The following is an 18,700-nucleotide window of genomic DNA, read 5'->3' as shown; positions in this document are numbered from 1 at the left end:
TGATGAAAAGTGGGCTTGGCTTATGAAAAGTGGGCGTGGCTTATGAAAAATATTGTGTGGCTCAGGAGGTGTGGTCAAACAAGAGCATTGAAAGTTTATCGGGTTTTCCGTGTGTGTGTGTGTGTGTGTGTGTGTGTGTGTGTGTGTGTGTGTGTGTGTGTGTGTGTGTGTGTGTGTGTGTGTGTGTGTGTCTGCAACGCAAGGTTCCACAGCACAAACCAGCAAACCGATTTCGATGAAACTTTGCGAACATGTGCAATATGTGTTGGGAATGTGCACGTTTGAATTTCGTTGCCTCGCAACCATCCGTTGCTGTGCAGCGGCCAAAAAACTGCGTACAGTATTTTCAATACTTGTCCTTCAGTTTTGAATGTAGAGAATCGACACTTCGGAATTAAACACTTCGAGATATTTAGAAAATTTTGCTTGAGCCGATTTTTGATTGAGGTTTTATTTTTCAAATGGTAGTCCTTCAAAAATCGGGTGTCTATTCACCGTCATTTTTTATGAGGGGCTTAGGAAAGTGGGCGGAGCTAAAGGAAAGTGGACGTGGTTGATGAAAAGTGGGCGTGCCCTTGGAAAGTGGGCATGGCTTATGGAAAGTGGGCGTGGCTTATGAAAAAATTGTGTGGCTCAGGAGGTGGTCAAACGAGCATTGAGAGAAGTTTATTGGGTTTTCCGTGTGTGTGTGTGTGTGTGTGTGTGTGTGTGTGTGTGTGTGTGTGTGTGTGTGTGTGTGTGTGTGTGTGTGTGTGTGTGTGTGTGTCTGCAAGGCGAGGCTCCACAGCACAAACCAGCAAACCGATTATTTTTCAAATGGTAGTCCTTCAAAAATAGGGTGTCTATTTACCGTCATTTTTTTTAAACCGGGCGTAGTGGCGTGCGCCTGTAATCCGGCTACTCGGAGGCTTGGGTTGGAGGATCGCTTGAGGATGGGAGCCCTGCACTGGGCCACGCGATGAGAGGGTGTAGGGCAGCCCAGAATCATGGTGAAACCCAATCCTTATCCCTGTGTCGTAAGAGGCGACCAGGGTTGCGTCAGGAAGGGCATCCGGCGTAAAACCTATGCCAAGTCAGTATGCGGATCATAACGGATGAGCCGCTGTGGCGACCCCTTACGGGAGCAGCCGAAAGACGAACAACATTTACCGTCATTTTTTATGAGGAGTGCCAGTTGGCAAAATTCGCAATAGAAAAAATCTTGCCAGGTGGAGGAACAATTGTATGTGAACCAATACGTCTTGGCAATGAATCTTCGTCGGTGGATCCATCAGAATGAAAAGCATCGTATCCAGCGCTTCGATCCTAGCGAATCCCTCATCGCCTACCAGCTTGTTTGTCTGTCTTGTTTGTTTGTTTGTTTGTTTGTCTGTCTGTCTGTCTGTCTGTCTGTGAGCAACTTTACGGCAAAACGGCTTCAGCAAACACTATCCAATTTAATCCACAGGTTGGCAATGAACCTTGGACGACCCCATTAACTTTTGGGTCCAATTGGATCAAAGGTCAAGGTCACAGAAAGATCAAAATCGTTTTTCGCTCATAACTTCGTCAAAAATGATCTGATTTACTTCAAACTAAGCTTATCGTGATCCTTATTCTATTTGTCACTTATAATCCTACCTATTCCTATAGTGAAAAATGCATATTTGTGAAGATCGGTAGGGTCTGAAGTTTTGGGGGTCATGGTCATCAGTCAAAATTACAAATTTTCCATTAAAACTAAAACATGGTTGGGAAAATACAACTTTACTGGAAAACGGCTGGCTCAAACACTGTCAAATTGTATCCACAGGTGGGCAATGAACCTTGGACGACCCCATTAACTGTTGGGTCCAATTAGGTCAAAGGTCAAGGTCAAGTCACGAAAAGGTCAAAATCGTTTTTCGCTCATAACTTCGTCAAAAATGGTTTAATTGACTTCAAACTCAAACTAAAATATTCCTTATTCTATTCCTTATAATCAACATTCAGGTTAACGATGTATCAAATTTAAATTTGATCCCCAAAATAACTGTATGCCTTAAATGGGTGGGATTTGTTATGCCTGGCACCACTTTTTTATTTTGTTTTTGCTGTCACCGTTGTATTAAAGAAAGCAGTAACAAGACCCTGTCTCTGTGCCAGCATGTGACATTTCTTGGTGTAACGGTTGTCATGCGCTGGTGAAATTTGAGCTGTCATTCGCTCCGAACTATGCTTTAACAGAAGCCAGGACACAGAGCATGGGCAAAAGGCCTCGTTTGGCATTCATGTAATTTTGAACATCCCGTATTGCTGTAACCAGGGACCTGTTTGAGTGAAGTTGTCCTTTTTTTATGTATACCGTGAGAACCTAGCTCAGAAAATGCAATTCGTATGTGTCCTCTCTGGTACAACCAGGCAATGCCCAGGCTAATGTATTTAAGGAGAGGAGTCAAACTGAATATGATCCGTGTTTGGTTTGATAAACAGCCCTTAACCACCGTAAGTAGTCCGGCACGGCACCAGCCTAACGCGACCCCAGAGGGCGAGATGCTATTGATGGCCTGCAAGGCGGCGTGCAATGGGGTCGAGGAGTGCAAGGGATGATATAGCCTGACATAGCTGTGCACATAAACATAGCACTGCATGACACCGAGTGACAGAGCCATGGCGAGACTGGTGTGCCAGGCCACGAACAAAGGATGTTTGAGTGTGTGGGGGCATGGCCACGAGCGAGGGGATAAAAGGCTGTGCACGGATGCTGATGAGCAGTTGTGAGTTGCAAGTTCTGAGGAGAATGACTACGGGGAGATAACAGGAGTGCAGATGATGGAGAACAGCGATCAGAGCCCATGCTTTGCACAACTTGCAGCTTCCTGCCTCCCTGGGTCTCTCCCAGGCTACTCGTCGAAGGACTGTGTATCCTTTTAAACCCTTGTATAGCTCCTCTCTGTGAGTGAGTGATTGAGTGCCTGCTGTTGTTAAGTGTACAGTGAGGAGAACAAGTATTTGATACACTGCCGATTTTGCAGGTTTTCCCACTTAAAAAGCATGTAGAGGTCTGTAATTTTTATCATCGGTACACTTCAACTGTGAAAGACGGAATCAAAAACAAAAATCCTGAAAACCACATTGTATGATTTTTAAATAATTAATTTGCATTTTATTGCATGAAATTAGTATTTGATACATCAGAAAAACAGAACTTAATATTTGGTACAGAAACCTTTGTTTGCAATTACAGAGATCAGACATTTCCTATAGTTCTTAACCAGGTTTGCACAGACTGCAGCAGGGATTTTGGCCCACTCCTCCAGACAGATCTTCTCCAGATCCTTCAGGTTTCGGGGCTGTCGCTGGGCAACACAGACTTTCAGCTCCCTCCAAAGATTTTCTATTGCGTTCAGGTCTGGAGACTGGCTCGGCCACTCCAGGACCTTGAGATGCTTCTTACGGAGCCACTCCTTAGATGCTCTGGCTGTGTGTTTCGGGTCGTTTTCATGCTGGAAGACCCAGCTACGCCCCATCTTCAATGCTCTTGTTGAGGGAAGGAGGTTGTTGGCCAAGATCTCGTGATACATGGCCCCATCCATCCTCCCCTCAATACGGTGCAGTCTTCCTGTCCCCTTTGCAGAAAAGCATCCCCAAAGAATGATATTTCCACCTCCATGCTTCAGGGTTGGGATGGTTTTCTTGGGGTTGTACTCACCCTTCTTCTTCCTCCAAGCACGGCGAGTGGAGTTTAAACCAAAAAGCTCTATTTTGGTCTCATCAGACCACATGACCTTCTCCCATTCCTCCTCTGGATCATCCAGATGGTCATTGGCAAACTTCAGACGGGCCTGGACATGCGTTGGCTTGAGCAGAGGGACCTTACGTGCGCTGCAGGATTTTAATCCATGACGGCGTAGTGTTACTTATGGTTTTCTTTGATACTGTAGTCCCAGCTCTCTTCCAGTCATTGACCAGGTCCTGCTGTGTAGTTCTGGGCTGATCCCTCACCTTTCTCATGATCATTGAGGCTCCACGAGGTGAGATCTTGCATGGAGTCCCAGACCGAGGGAGATTGACTGTTATCTTGAACTTCTTCCATTTTCTAATAATTGCACCAACAGTTGTTGCCTTCTCACCAAGCTGCTTGCCTATTGTCCTCTAGCCCATCCCAGCCTTGTGCAAGTCTCCAATTTTGTCCCTGATGTCCTGAGATAGCTCTCTGGTCTTGCCCATTGTGGAGAGGTTGGAGTCTGATTGATTGAGTGTAGATAGCTGTCTTTTTTGCAGATAACGAGTTCAAACAGGTGCAGTTAATACAGGCAATGAGTGGAGAATGGGAGGGCTTTTTAAAGACAAAACTACCAGGTCTGTGATAGCCGGAATTCTTACTGGTTGGTAGGTGATCAAATACTTATTTCATGCAATAAAATGCAAATTAATTATTTTAAAATCATACAATGTGATTTTCAGGATTTTTGTTTGAGATTCCGTCTTTCACAGTTGAAGTGTACCTATGATAAAAATTACAGACCTCTATGTGCTTTGTTAGTCGGAAAACCTGCAAAATCGGCAGTGTATCAAATATTTGTTCTCCCCACTGTATTTATTTCCATATTTATGCATTACAGTCTATCTTTCATTTGGGATTCCCTGTTTATGTTGTCTTGTGTTTTGATAAAACCTTTTTATCTCTTAAGAGATGATGTCTGCATCATTCCCACCTCCCAGATGGGTGAATTGTTATGGCATCTCAATAATCCCTGGTAAGCCTGGTGTTGGCTTAGCAGTTCGAGTGGCTGGCTTGGGATATTAGGGTTCTGAGTTCGAGCCTAGTTGGCCACTGAATTAACACCAAGTGGGATTGATTCAGCCTGTCATCCTTCTGCGGTTAGCGAAATGAGTACCAGTGTACTGGTATCGGGGCACAGAATCAGCGGCACAGTCGTGCCCCAACAAAATGATCGCTACCTGGCATCCAAGTTGCCATATGCAAGAAGAAGAAGAAGAAAAAGAAGATAAGAATCCCCAGATTAAGCTAAATTACATTAATTATAATTAATCCATTTGAAGAGAGCAGCAGGATGCAGATTCCTTCGGGGGAAGGAACTGTGCTTCCTGTTCGAGTGCAACGTTCATTAATATGTGCATTCATGAAGCACAGTGATTCAGCACGGTGGGGCCACATTAACGATCATCCTGTCGACATGCCAACTTGTTAGGAGTGGGATTTTTGGACCCGGGTTCAAATCGCACATGACAACTGGTGTTAAGAATCTGATTAGACTCTATTTCTCCAAGGACAAATTAAAATTGCAAATTTTTTGCATCCAACCCATTTCATTAAAATCAATTATAAAAGTGTCCCCCCCATCCCTCCTTCAAATTTGGTGCATGTGAGAAGAAGTCAAGATGGCTGCCGAGCAAAAAAAAAATCGCCACAATCATCGACAAAATGGCGCATGATTAGAATACGTGGCCAAATGCTAGACCGAAATGGGCACGAGTGGGGACAAATCTAGTGTTTGTGCCTTCTCGACTCCAAGCAGCACACGGGTGTCCATTCCCCTCGGTCTCTGGAAGTGTGGTTCAAGAGGCTGACACAGTCGCTCCACAGCATGATGAATGATGCACAAATTAATCAAAACTAGTACGTGCCCGTATGTGCCCGTACGTGTGTGGCCGTACGTGCAAAAATAAAAAAAAACTTCCAAACCGCGTGCCAGAAACAACAACCACACAGGCCGTTCCTTCGCTCTCGCGTGCCTGTACGTGCACGGCCGTAAGTGCAAACCAAAAAAAAAAACTTTCAAACAACCACACAGGCCGTTCCTTCGCTCTTGTAAACAACGACTGGATTTGGGCATTGTGTTTATCTATAAATGCGCATAAGAAATCGATAAATTATTAGAATACAGGAAGTCATCACTATCTGAAAGTGGTGCGTGCCCGTACGGAATGTTCACATGCATTCCACGAATTTTCGCTTTCATTGAAGTAACGACTGCTGTGATACTTACACACACAGTTAATTCAAATCCAAATTAAAATCAAGTTTACCTCCCTGTCTTTGCTTGCCATGACATTCGCTGCCATTGACCATGGCTACTCCTATGTAACTATGGCGCCCTTTTCCCATTGGCCACACCTACGCAGCAACATGTCTTGTCATTGGTTTGGTAAATAAATGGACATAACTTGGGAACCCCTTGTCCGATTAATATTGTTATGAATTTTGGCCCGTCCGGCGTGTGATCGGCCACGTAACTTGAATCGCGACGCGTCGCCCACCGTAACGGACAATTCAGTCGTGACCCTCCGGGAACTACCGCCAGGAGCCAGTCACGGGTGGGGGTTTGACCTCACCACGATCGTGCCAATTGCCCACCCGCACAGGATAGGGTTGCTTGCCAAATTCGACCTACCTAAGTACCTGCGCGAGTGGTCGACCGGGCGATCGTACCTCGCCGCAGGTCGACTTCGGACACGAACCGCTTAAGCGGCTCGTTCCGTGCTGCAGGGATAACCGAGTGAAGTTATCGTCGACCTCGACGGTTCAGATTACTTATCGGGTGTTTCAACCCACTATCAATCCCTTACGTCATGCAAGATGGACCTTTCAAACAGAGGAAAGGATGCAATGAAACGAGAAACAGTTCGAAAAGCAAGCACCTTTATTTCACACACACAACACACGCACGTAAGGCAGTAATGCAATGTGCAGCATAAGGAAAATGCAACAAAAGCAAAAGCACTACGACCGACTATAATTATTTACAACACTTAAACAATTATACTTGTCGGGACTCGGCGCCACATCATTCATTCAAAATAAACAGGAAAGACCTCCCCATAGGCAGGGAGGTAGACGGGGTCCGTGGACCAAATGTGCGCGGAACCTGGAGGAGCGGCCAGGTCCACGAGACCGAAAAGGTCTTAACTGCGTCCTCGTGACGCGATGGCGGGCAAGCCGCAATGTCAGCGCAGCTGCGCCCCGACTCCGTACCCCTGGCGTGGTCGGTGAGCCCTCTCCAGCGTGCTCCGCGCAAGCACGGTTTGGTCGGCACCACGGTTAGGGTGGGGAATGAACGGGGCCACCGGCAGTATCTCAGCGTGGATGGGGGGGGAATTGTTGATGCTCAGGGTCGAGCGAGGGGAATTGCTGGCTGGCTTGGTCGCTTGTGAAAGCGAAGGTGGCTCGATTCCAGCGACGAGACGACACCAACGACCAGCGACGAGACTACACCAACGACGAGAAAAGCGACCCCCACCCTACTGCGAGTTCCACATAGACTCGCATCTTTTATAGACCTGGGAAGTAGCATGTATGTAGATTTTAGGATCAAAACGCGAGTGGAGGCGGGGCCACACCACCCTCTGTTCAGCCATTGGTGTGGAAAAAAGGGGCGTGAGCCTCTTTTGATCCAAATTCCTTCCTGAGAGGATCGCATTCATCATGCTTGGAGGCGGGGCCACACCGCCCGACGCTCGCCCATTGGACGGAGGAAAAGGGGCGTGAAGCCTTCCTGATCCGAATTTCTCTCCCGTAAAGAAACCACATTCATCGCGCTTGGAGGCGAGGCCACACCGCCCCACGCTCGCCCATTGGACAGAGGAAAAGGGGCGTGAAGCCTTCCTGATCCGAATTTCTCTCCCGTAAAGGCATCCACTGCACTCGCGGCTTGCTGCGTTCGGCAGCAATCACCGAACGGCTTCGGACAGTACGACGTTCGGTGTTGACTGGTGGTGGGGTCGATGGTTGTGGAAGGAAAAAGGCGAAGGTGGTGGGGGTTTGCTTTGGTGGTTGGCGGGCGTCGTTTGGGAATGGCTGTGAAGCAATGTTTGCGGGATGGAGTTGTGGAGGTAAAGAGGCAAAGGTGGTGGTGTTTGAGTTGTTGGCGGCTTAATGGTCCAAAATAACGATAGAGAAAGAAAAATGGCTAACTCAAAGCGTCGCAGCCCGGATGAATCGCACATATTCCCTCTAAACAACAGGTGTGGGCTAACTACACATGAACTTATCGATATATCTCACCTGAGGACCCTTTGTGGTGTATTGCGAATTTCCATAGCCGTAACAATATCAAGCCTTAAAAAGGCACATACTCAGATTCCCAGCAATATACCTGGCAAGTTTCAATTAGATAGGACCAGTGGTTGTCGAGAAACAGCGGACACACACACACACACACACACACACACACACACACACACACACACACACACACACACACACACACACACACACACACACACACACACACACACACACACACACACACACACACACATTGCTGGAATTATAGATACTAGTACGTGCCCGTAAAAAAATTTATTATTATAATAATAATAAATAAATAAACCACACAGGCCATTTCTTCGCTCTCACGTGCCCGTACGTGCATGACCCGGAAGTTCGATATTATTCGCAGTTACGATTATTCGCAATTTATTTTTAATACCCAATTATTCAATTAGCGCCAACGTATTTTACCTTTTCGCAATGTCGTGGCAAGGAAAAACAAAAAGAGAAGAGAGAGAAAAAATTTACTTCCTGGTTCGGAGCATACCAGCACTCTGATGTTCCCGAAATGTATACACCATCTAATATGAAAAAGATCATAACTTGGGCCATTGTGTTTATCTATAAATGCGCATAAGAAATCGAGAAATTATTAGAATACACGAAGTCATCACTCTCCAGAAGCCCGTACGTTGTAACCCGTAATGGGGAACGTGGCTGTGCTTCCCTTCCCCATCGGCCACGCCCACGCAACAACGTGTCTTCCCATTGGTTTGGTAAATAAATGGCCATGACTTGGGAAGTACTTGTCCGATTAATATCAAACCTTGAAAAGGCACATCCTCAGGTCCCCAGCAATATACCTGGCAAGTTTCAATTAGATCGGACCAGAGGTTGTCGAGAAACAGCGGTCACAGACACAGACACAGACACACATTGCTGGAATTATAGATAGATATAAAAGTGATCTGGAAGAACAGAAGGCACAATTCTGGGCCAAATGGAGGATTAATTACTCATTTGGAAAGTAAATTGGGGGAATAATTGGAAAATTAATTGGAAGTGCGTCTGATCATCCTGGACACGATATCCTTCGCTTCCCCTCCCCTCCCCCCCCCCCCACTTGAGACCAGAGGAACAATGTACTGTACCTTTCAGTTCACAGTGAGTTTGGGTCCTACTCTTCATTGAAAGACTCCATGGGATCTTTCATGTTCACCAGGTAATGCTCGTAGACATGGCACCCAGTTCAATGTCTACGCAAGGGACGATACCATGTTGTGCAACGCTCAGCCTGAGAACTGACGTATGTAGTTCCTCTTCTTCCTCCCCATCCAAAATCGTACTTGTTCGGGTCATCATTGGGTGTGGTTGTTCATACACCTTTTTGCAATCTAATGAGTCAATGGTGATAAAAGGGTTGTTTCCATTTTTTAGGGATATTGACGATCGAAAACCTTCGGCACTTCACAGGACTTGTGAAACTACAGCTCAACAACAACTTCATCGAGAAAATTGAAGGCTTAGATTACTTGGAGAATCTGCAGTGGCTTGGTAAGTACCTTTTTAATTACCCCCGCATGTGCGAAGGGAAAAGTGGGGTTAAAGCAATTGGTTCACTTTGTCTGTCTGTCTACATACGTCAGTTTGTGATCGAGGAACAACTTGATTTCAAATGAATGTTGTATTTTGAACAAGAATCAGAAAACGAACCTGTAGTTTAGCAGTACTTTGGCTCTGAATTTGTACCAATTGTGCAAGCTCAAAGAGAGTTAGCTAATATTTTTACTCTGTCTGCCTGTCTGGCAGTCAGAGTTGAAAATCATTCCAAACAGGAAACGTACTATTTTTAAGGACATCATAAAGGACGCAAACACCAAGCAAGAAGTATTAATGCAATGTGTGAGATCGGATGGTGGAATAGACACTTCGTCAATGGCAGTACATTTCCAAAAGAAGGTTTTTTATTCTCCAACCTTGAAAATCTACAACCAACCGGCACAGGCCTTGAAGCACAGCCGCAGACGAAGTTGGCCGGCCTCTCGCCGTGCAGTGCAGGTTGGTGGAGGGAGTGCGGTGGTGCTGCCACTCGAAAGGCGGGCTCAGATCTACCTACCTGTCTCCCTCCCACCAATCGCCTTTGCCTGTCACTGTCAATACCCACTCCCTTAATTTGTAAAACCCCAATTTAGCCCCAACTAATTTTCTGTTTTTTTATTTTTATCCTTACTTCCTCACTATAATTCGTCCCCTAACCCCCTTTATCGTCCTTGTTCAGCTAACCTATCGTCTCCTAGCCTACTCCCAACCCCGACGTTCCCTTCCTGGAGGGGAATAAGGGAGAGCTAGCGTCCTGTGTCAAGGCCCAACGAAGCCTCAGGATGGCCTCCTCGGAGTTCAGCGATCTTTACCCAAAGTGGGTCCAGCGGCCCACAACGAGAGCGAAGGAATGGATGGTGCGGAGGGGTACACTTCCTAATCTACCCTATCCATTAACCTTTAAACTACCCCGGGGCTTTCAACAAGCGCCTCTCGCTTAACCTAGCGGTTCTAGCAACCAAGATTCCCGTCGCCTGTGTTGGTGTCCTCACAATTTCGGGCCTCGCCCCCCAATTTTTCTCCCGTGCCCTCACACGGTCTCATGGCTGGGACGCGTGGCTCCCTTGGTAGGCACGACCCTCTGCCGATTCTCCGACGATGGCACCCCCGGGCACTACACTGCCTCCGAGCCTACCAGCTCCCTAAGCACCGTGGAGTGCCCTCTATGGTGACTCCCCTGAAATACTCACGTGGCAGGCTGGCTTCCGGGGCCCCTTTCCGAGGGTCACCCGTGCCCACAACACTGCCCACGCGGCTAACGGCGCCCTGGGCCCCCGCATCTTGCGGGCGCACCCGTGCCCACTAAGCTATCCTGGCCCCCAATGGGCCCATGGCCTACCGCGGCCGACTAGCCTGTTGCCCGGGGTACCCACTCAACGATACTCACCTTTCGCAGCCATGCTCCCAGCCCGTCAACAGGGCTCCTGCACCCCTCCAAATAGGTATCGAGCCTACACTCCCACCAACAGCAAAACGACCTCCGTTTTATCAATTTAACTAACCCAGCTAACTCGCTCTACACTGACCCCGGGGTCCCTTGGGCGGGAATCACTCCCCCCCCCAATCACTCATCGCACCATGCATTCCACATTCGCTCCATTCACACAGACCCGCTGGCCTCACTCACTCACCAAGCACATGTTTCCACTTCACACTTCACAACTCACCGCTGAATCCTGCCATCCTGCTCACTACATCCCCTAACTACCTCGGCTCCCACGTCATCCCTTAAACTACAGCACGTTCCTTTTAACACTACGTAGCTAAGCTACGTCCCCTCTACACATTCAAAGTCTGTCTTTGTCTCCAAAATAATCCCATACTCCATTCTCCATCCTAAATCTCAACTAAAATCCCCCTAACTAATCCATTCCACGGGCCCCATGAAGCCGGTCTAGCTAAGCTAACCCTTCCCCCTAACTAGTTCAATCCTGTGCCCTGGCCAAGGGGGTCTTCCACCCCCTGCCCAGGGAATCCTGTTCACCCGAAAGCGAGGCTTGCTTTTTTTCTTTCTCACGCTGCACTAGCGCGGCAACTCGCAATTCACAGCCACGCTCCTTTGGCGTGACGTCATGGCAGCTGCTCGCGTCCCTCGTCCCTCTTGGACGGTATCATCCGGCAGGGATTCACCCTCCTGCCACATTCCAACCATACATGCAGCCATGACGTCACCCGGCACATTAAAAAAAAACACAAGTCTCGAGGGGTTCCCCACGCAAGCACATGTGCTCTGCCCGTTGGAGCTTAACACACACGCCCGCGTGAAGAACCCGTCCGGTCCAAATTCGAAATCCTGCCTAAACTTTGTCTGTCGCGGGATCGGCAACATTCACCGCGCTCGTTTCCGGACCGAGTTTCACTCCCGCAAGCGTGCACGTGGCAGCCTCGTGCATTGCACGGCCCGAACCTCACGCTCGCTGCCGTCTAAACCCGGCGTGGTGCTCAAAATAGCTACGGCCGCTACCTGGCCCTTGTCTATCTGTCGTAGTCGTCGTCTCCATTCGACGCACGCACTCCTACGTGTCACGACGCTCACACTCCACTCTATCACACTCAGACCGGGAGACGCGGCTGCGTGCTCCCGCATGCCGACTGTCATCTCCCTCACATACCGCTCTCTCACACACACGGTCTCCCTTGCACTCGGCCGTTCACTCACTCGTGCCATTTCCCTCACACAAACCATACCACTCACACACGCAGGGGCACTCGCCCGCGGTGTCTCACTCACACACCGTGCCTCACTCTCACACGGCTGTTCGCACACGCGTGCCGTTTCCTGCGCCTACGTGGTCTCTTCCACCTGCGGTGCCCCTTTCACACACGGCGTGCTGGGAAGCACTCTCTCCGGCACACTCGCCACCACACCACTCGCATACGGGGTCTCACTCACACATTTCACCACACACACCGGGACAACACTCGTAACCACACTGGGGATTTGTGCCACCCCAAGGGTTTCCGGGGCCTCTATACCCCCCAAGCTCCTCGTGCACCCGTTCGCAGCACTCATCCCCTCGACCTCGCAAAGCATGACCGAACCCACCTGGTCGTGATCCGCCTCAAGGGGGCACAGCGTCTCCCTCCGTTCCAGAAGGAGGCTATCCAGCTTCTCACACCGGGTCCCTAAACAGTCCTCCAGCTCCCCCTCATGGTCCTCCACTAACTCTGTGTGTGTGTGTGTGTGTGTGTGTGTGTGTGTGTGTGTGTGTGTGTGTGTGTGTGTGTGTGTGTGTGTGTGTGTGTGTGTGTGTGTGTGTGTGTGTGTGTGTGTGTGTGTGTGTGTGTGTGCGCGCTCGTCTTCAACCCCGTCCAATTCATCATGTAGTCTTTCCTCTATCGTTCCCATCTCCCGCGTCTCTTATTTCCGTCTCTTCCCTTGTTGTCTCCCTCGTGCACATCTCCGTCACCCCAATTAGTTTTTCCCTCTCGGTCACCATCACTGTTGCTCTCTCCGTCACCTTTGCACTTCTCGCCCAACACGTCCCCCGTATTAATTTGTTTGTTTCCACCTTCACCGCGGGCCTGACAGCCGTTGCACTCCCCCCAGCTCGTTCGTCCCCACACGTGGCGCTGCCATTTTGAGCTCCACTGCCCGCGTTTCGCTCCTCGCAATTGCCAACATTCTCGCGTGCCCGCCTGCAGGCCTCGGCCTATTTGCTGCACCTCACCCCGCATTTCCTTCATTTCCTCCTTCATTCCGTTTTTTATTTCGAGTGCGTTTCCATCCATCTTGTTGTTTAATCCGTTATTCATTTCCGCCAGCATTGCAAATAACTGCGCCATGTCGAGTGCACTCGGCTGAGCCGATTCGGCAAGGATCTGGGGGATTTGGCGGAGAGGGGGAGGGGAGGTGTCATACACGGCGGCCGCCGCTGCACCCATTTCGGGCTCTGGGTTCAGTTGGGGGAGTTCGTGTTCCTGCACAACCAACATTTCCTGCTCGGGGTCTCCATCCTGGGCCATGGATTCCAACACTCCCACATCCATTTCTAATACCCCCGGCACCCGCTCGCCTTGAGACTCCATCTTATTTCTCGTAAGGGGTTAATTTAAATTGCTCATAATTTGGAGGGAACGGGGGGGGGGGGTCACCTCGCACACCCCTGCTCCGTTCCCCGTGAATTTAGCTGGAGACGGGAGAATTTGTATCCCACTCCTGACACCAGTGTTGCGAATTCACGCCCGTCGGCGTGCGAACGGCCGCGTAACTCGAATCGCGGCACGTCACCCACCGGACGGACAATTCTGTCGTGACCCTCTTGGAACAACGCCGGGAGCTAGTCACGGGTGGGGGCTTAACCTCACCACGATCGTGCCAATTGCCCACCCGCGCAGGATAGGTTGCTCGCCAAATTCGATCTACCGAAGTACCTGCACGTATGGTCGACCGGGCGATCGCACCACGCCACAGGCCGATTCCGGACACGAACCGCTTAAGCGGTCCGTTCCGTGCTTCAGTGATAACCGAGCGGTTTTATCGTCGGCCTTGACGGTTCCGATTAATTACTGGGATGTTGCACCCACTACGAACCCCTTACGTGATGCAAGATGGAGGGCCAATAAAATGGAAAAGAGACGAAGCAGAGCGGGAACAGTTCAACAAGCAAGCATTTTATTCACACACACACACAGACAAGCACGTATATACAGCTATACAGTCAAAAATGCACATATAACAGTTAAAACAGTCATGCAACAAAAGTAAATGCAGAGCTACAACCGACTCCGACTATGTCCGTCTTTTATAGCGCCGGGCTCTGCCCTTCGCCCTGCCCCGTTCTCGGCTCCACCTTCCTTCGAGAGGGTTCCCGAAAAGGGCGTTCCCTCACGCTTTCCCTCCACCCCGCCCCGTGCGGGGGCCGGGGGAGGCAGTTTTTGGCTCTGGGCCAGAAAATTATTCCCCCAAAATGAGACCCCTCCTTCACATGACCTCTGACCTTTGACCTGCATATCCCCTCCTCCACTCCAAAGCGTGAGGAAGTCAAACGGAAGAAACAGGCGGGGAAACCTGCGCATCCTCGCAGTTCCCTCCTTGGCGCCTTTGTTTGCCGTTCGGAAGCGGACGTAGTGGCGAAGATGTAGTAGTGTAGATGGTGGAGGTGGCGTGGTTGCAGTGTGGTTGGCGCTGTGTTGGGGCTGGCGTGGTTGTTGAGATGCTGTTTGTTTGAAATAAAAGATAGAACAGAAAAATGGCTAACTGGAGGATCGCAGCCCGAATCTTCTTCTTCTTTTGGCTGCTCCCGTTAGGGGTCGCCACAGCGGATCATCTAAATGATCCGCATAGTGATTTGGCACATGTTTTACACCGGATGCCCTTCCTGACGCAACCCTGGTCGCCTCTTACGACACAGGGATCTGGTACACCTATTTTAACCAGGGTATACACCAGCCCAGTACACTGGTACTCATTTCGCCGACCTCGGAAGGATGACAGGCTGAGTCAACCCCCTGGTGTTATACGACTTGGTATATACATATATACACATACATACATATATATGTGTACATATACATACATATATATGTGTACATATACATACATATATATGTTTACATATACATACATATATATGCAGTATATATATATATGTATATATATATATATATATATATATATATATATATATATATATATATATATATATATATATATATATATATATTCAGTGGCCCAACAGGACTTGAACTCGGGACTTTTTGGGTCCCAAGCCGCTGCCCTAACCACTGCGCCAACACCAGGCTTCATCGCAGCCCGAATGGATCACATAAATTCCCTCTATACAACGGGTTTGGGCTAACTACACATGTACCTATGGAGATATCTCACCTGAGGACTCTTTATGGTGTAATGCGAATTTCCACAGCCGTAACAATACCTTCCGTTTAGCAGTAATCGGATAAAATATTACGGAATTTTACATCATCTTGACCAATGAAATTTTCTGCTTGCAGATATCTGCTTCCCATATCCTTTTCTTCTGAACTCTGCATGTGGTGAGGTGTTCTCTGAACTCTCCTGTTGTACAGGAAGAAATATAACACAGGAAGACATTTGTATTGTATAAAGTCCTGTGTCCTTCAACCGCCCCTCAAAGCTTCGTCTCAGTTTCATCACTTACCAATCTCCCTGTGGCCACAGTAAATGAATGTGTATATGGATGTATACCTCTGCACAATCAGACGGGTAACCACAGTGAACATATCTTGACATGAAACAAATTTCGACTCTCTTCTGTATAATGGAACCAGTTTTTTGTTTGTCATCAATAGTTCGTTCATAATGAATGGAGCAACTCATGGCGTTTCATCGAGAACACTCGCCAGAGTAGAGGGTATTGCATTTGGGTCTGTTTGTTACTTGGCGAAATTTATTTCGTCAAGTTTGTTAATCTGTTTGCTTAGTTTGTTACTTGGCAAAATAAATTTTGCTAAATTTGTTGATCGATTCGGTTACTTTGTTTGTCTTTGCTCACCAACAGCCCAAACCGCCCAGCCGATCGTTAAATATGGTCGACTGAAAAGGTCTACATCTGCCAATTGGCTAATTTGAGCCAAATTTTCTAAAATCCTCAAATTTCATCCAATTGACTTGAAATTTGAACACGATTTGAATATCAGGTCATTGAATTGAACAACTTGTTACTTTTGAGGTTATCTTGGGTGAAAAGGTCAACACAGGCCATAAAATCAACCCAAAATAGGCCAAATTTAAAAATTGTTTCTAAAATAGTCAATTTTCATCTGATTGACTTGAAATTTGAAGACCATTTGCATATCAGGACGCTGAATTCAACCACTGATTAATTTTGAGATCAACATTGGCCAAAATGCCAAATTTTCTAAAATCCTCAATTTTTATCCGATTGACTTGAAATTTGAAGACCATTTGCTTATGAGGTAGCTAATGGGATTCGGGTAAAGCCTTCGGGACCTCCACTCTTTGATAGGAGGAAAACTACGGGGTAAGCTTCCTGGGTCAGATTGCGGAAGTGTGTGTTGGCGTGGTGCTGAGGTGTCGTCCACCAGACGGCAGTCTCCTTGGGTTAACCTGAGGTGGTCCCTTTGGGTGGGTGCCTGGAATGTCCTATCCCTAAGAGAGGATGATCACCTGTCTCTGTTATCATCTGAGCTCAAGCATTTGAACATTGGTAATGCAGCACTCTCTGAGGTTTGGAGACCGGATAGTGGTGAGATCATGGCGGGTGGTTACACCTACGATTGGTCTGGTTGGTCTGATGGTTACCATGCCCAAGGAGTTGCTGTAGCTATGTCCAATAAGCTGACTCCAATGATAATTGCAGTAACACCGGTCAACGAGCGTATTATGAGACGAAGGATTCATCACTACTTGGGTGTCATTTTCCTGGTCTCTGTATGTGCTCCGACTGAGGCGAGTGATCTTACCATGAAGGACACATTCTGTGGCTCGCTCGAGTCTGTGATTGATCAGTGCCCCAGCTAAAATAATCTTCTCGTCTTGTGGGATTTCAATGCATCGACTGGAACTGATATGGATGGTTACGAGACGTGTGTTGGTGCCCATGGGTCTGAAACTGTGGACCAGAATAGCACTATGTGCCTTGACTTTGCAAGAAGTCATGGACTGAGGGTGGCTGGTTCATGGTTTCAGCATCCACAGGCTCATCACTGGACTTGGTATTCCAACACTGGTGGTGTGGCAAAGGAGATTGACCATGTGCTCGTTGATGGTCTCTGGAGGATGATCCATAACTGCAGGATCGACTGGAGTGCACAGTTCCTCAATACCGACCACAGGCTTGTGGGAGCAACTCTGAAGTTGCAGCTTAAATCCAGGAGAATGGTACCATCCCAGCCTGGATGTTGGCAAGCTCAAGGAGGAGAGGGTAGCTGAGGAGTTTGCGAACAGGCTTCGGGGGGATTTGGGGGGTCTAGGTGCTTTGGGGAATCCTGAAAAGTTGTGGAGTGCCTTCAAGACCACCGTGTTTGATGTTGCCGGTGGAAGTCTTGAAACTCACCATGGGGCGAAGAAGAATTTTGTCTCAAGGGACACTGGATACCATTGATCAGAGTCGCATGGACAGGCTTAATGGCAGAGCTGAGTTTTTCAGGGAGTTGAGGCGTAAAACTGTATGTGTGCTGAGGGTGGACAAGGAGGCCAATGTGCTCGGAATCTGTGAGGGGGTCGAGCATCATCTGTGGTCCAGTGATTCTCATCCTACTTTAAGGAGAATTTGTGCATTGAATTCCTCCAAGCCCATCCTTTGGTGTACTGCAATTAGAGCGGAGGGTGGTGGGCTGTTGACAGAGGAGTCTGAAGTGAAGGCCCGCTGGGCCGGTTACTTTGAGCGGTTGTACCAGGCTGATCCACCAGCTGTCAAGTTGGAGGTCAGGAGTGTTGCAGTCCCTGTTTCTGACCCTCCAATCAACTGTGATCCACCTTTATTTGTGGAAACACAGGTTGCGGTGAACCGGTTGAAATGGGTTAAAGCTCCTGGGATTTGTGGCATCCATGCCGAACTTCCCAGGTCAGGTCAGGTATGGGAGCATGCGCCAGAGCAGTTTGTCGCTGCGTCCATTTTCCGCCGGTACTCCAGGTGCCTTCGTCTGGCCATCCCCCAGGCAGATGCCTGGCCCATCCCCATCTCCTTGAGATGCCGATCAACCTGCTGCAACCATGAGGCACATGGTCAGCCCATTGGCCTCATCCACTCATACTCCCTCGCTGAGAGAATCTGGTGAGCAGGATCAGCGTCAGGAAAACAAGCCACATGGCCATACAGTCGCAGCTGACGCTCACGGACTATGCAGGTAACAAATCTCATTTGAGTCTCTCCCAGCAACTGCTCATTGGACACAAAGTCCGACCAGCGATAGCCAAGGATTCTCCGAAGAGACCTTGTACCAAAGGAATTAAGTCTCCATCTCAGATCCTTGGCCAGAGTCCATGTCTCGCATCCACAGAGCAAGACTGGAAGCACCAAGGACTTGAAGACTTGGACTTTCGTCGTACCGCAAAGGTGCAGGCAGCACCACACCCCATGATCCAGTGAATCCATGACTCCCCAGGCCCGACCCAGACGTCTATTGAACTCTGACTCACAGCCAGCAGAGACATGAATATCATTGCCAAGGTAAGTGAAT

General features: G+C 48.5%; 2 protein-coding genes and 1 pseudogene across 3 annotated transcripts in view; all 3 read left to right on the top strand.

The window, feature by feature from the left end:
* LOC147035473 (uncharacterized) overlaps nt 1–18,700 on the top strand; it is a 270,907-nt gene that overhangs the window by 216,037 nt on the left and 36,170 nt on the right. The window lies entirely within an intron of this gene.
* The window catches only part of DRC3 (dynein regulatory complex subunit 3), a 38,363-nt gene continuing 19,816 nt past the window's right edge, over nt 154–18,700 (top strand). The window contains exons 1-3 of the mRNA XM_085899048.1: nt 154–2,913; nt 9,413–9,529; nt 15,530–15,571. Of these exons, the coding sequence (XP_085755174.1) occupies nt 2,814–2,913; nt 9,413–9,529; nt 15,530–15,571 (259 nt within the window). The 5' untranslated portion in view covers nt 154–2,813. The remainder of the gene's footprint in view (nt 2,914–9,412; nt 9,530–15,529; nt 15,572–18,700) is intronic.
* On the top strand, nt 866–1,006 carry LOC147035475 (signal recognition particle RNA; annotated as a pseudogene).

Source organism: Eptatretus burgeri, chromosome 1 (genome assembly GCF_056783735.1).
Source record: "Eptatretus burgeri isolate ZD-2024b chromosome 1, Ebu_testis_v1, whole genome shotgun sequence".
Taxonomy (NCBI): Eukaryota; Metazoa; Chordata; class Myxini; order Myxiniformes; family Myxinidae; genus Eptatretus; species Eptatretus burgeri.
The sequence above is the reverse complement of the archived record's forward strand: the minus strand, read 5'-3'. Positions and strand labels throughout refer to the sequence as shown.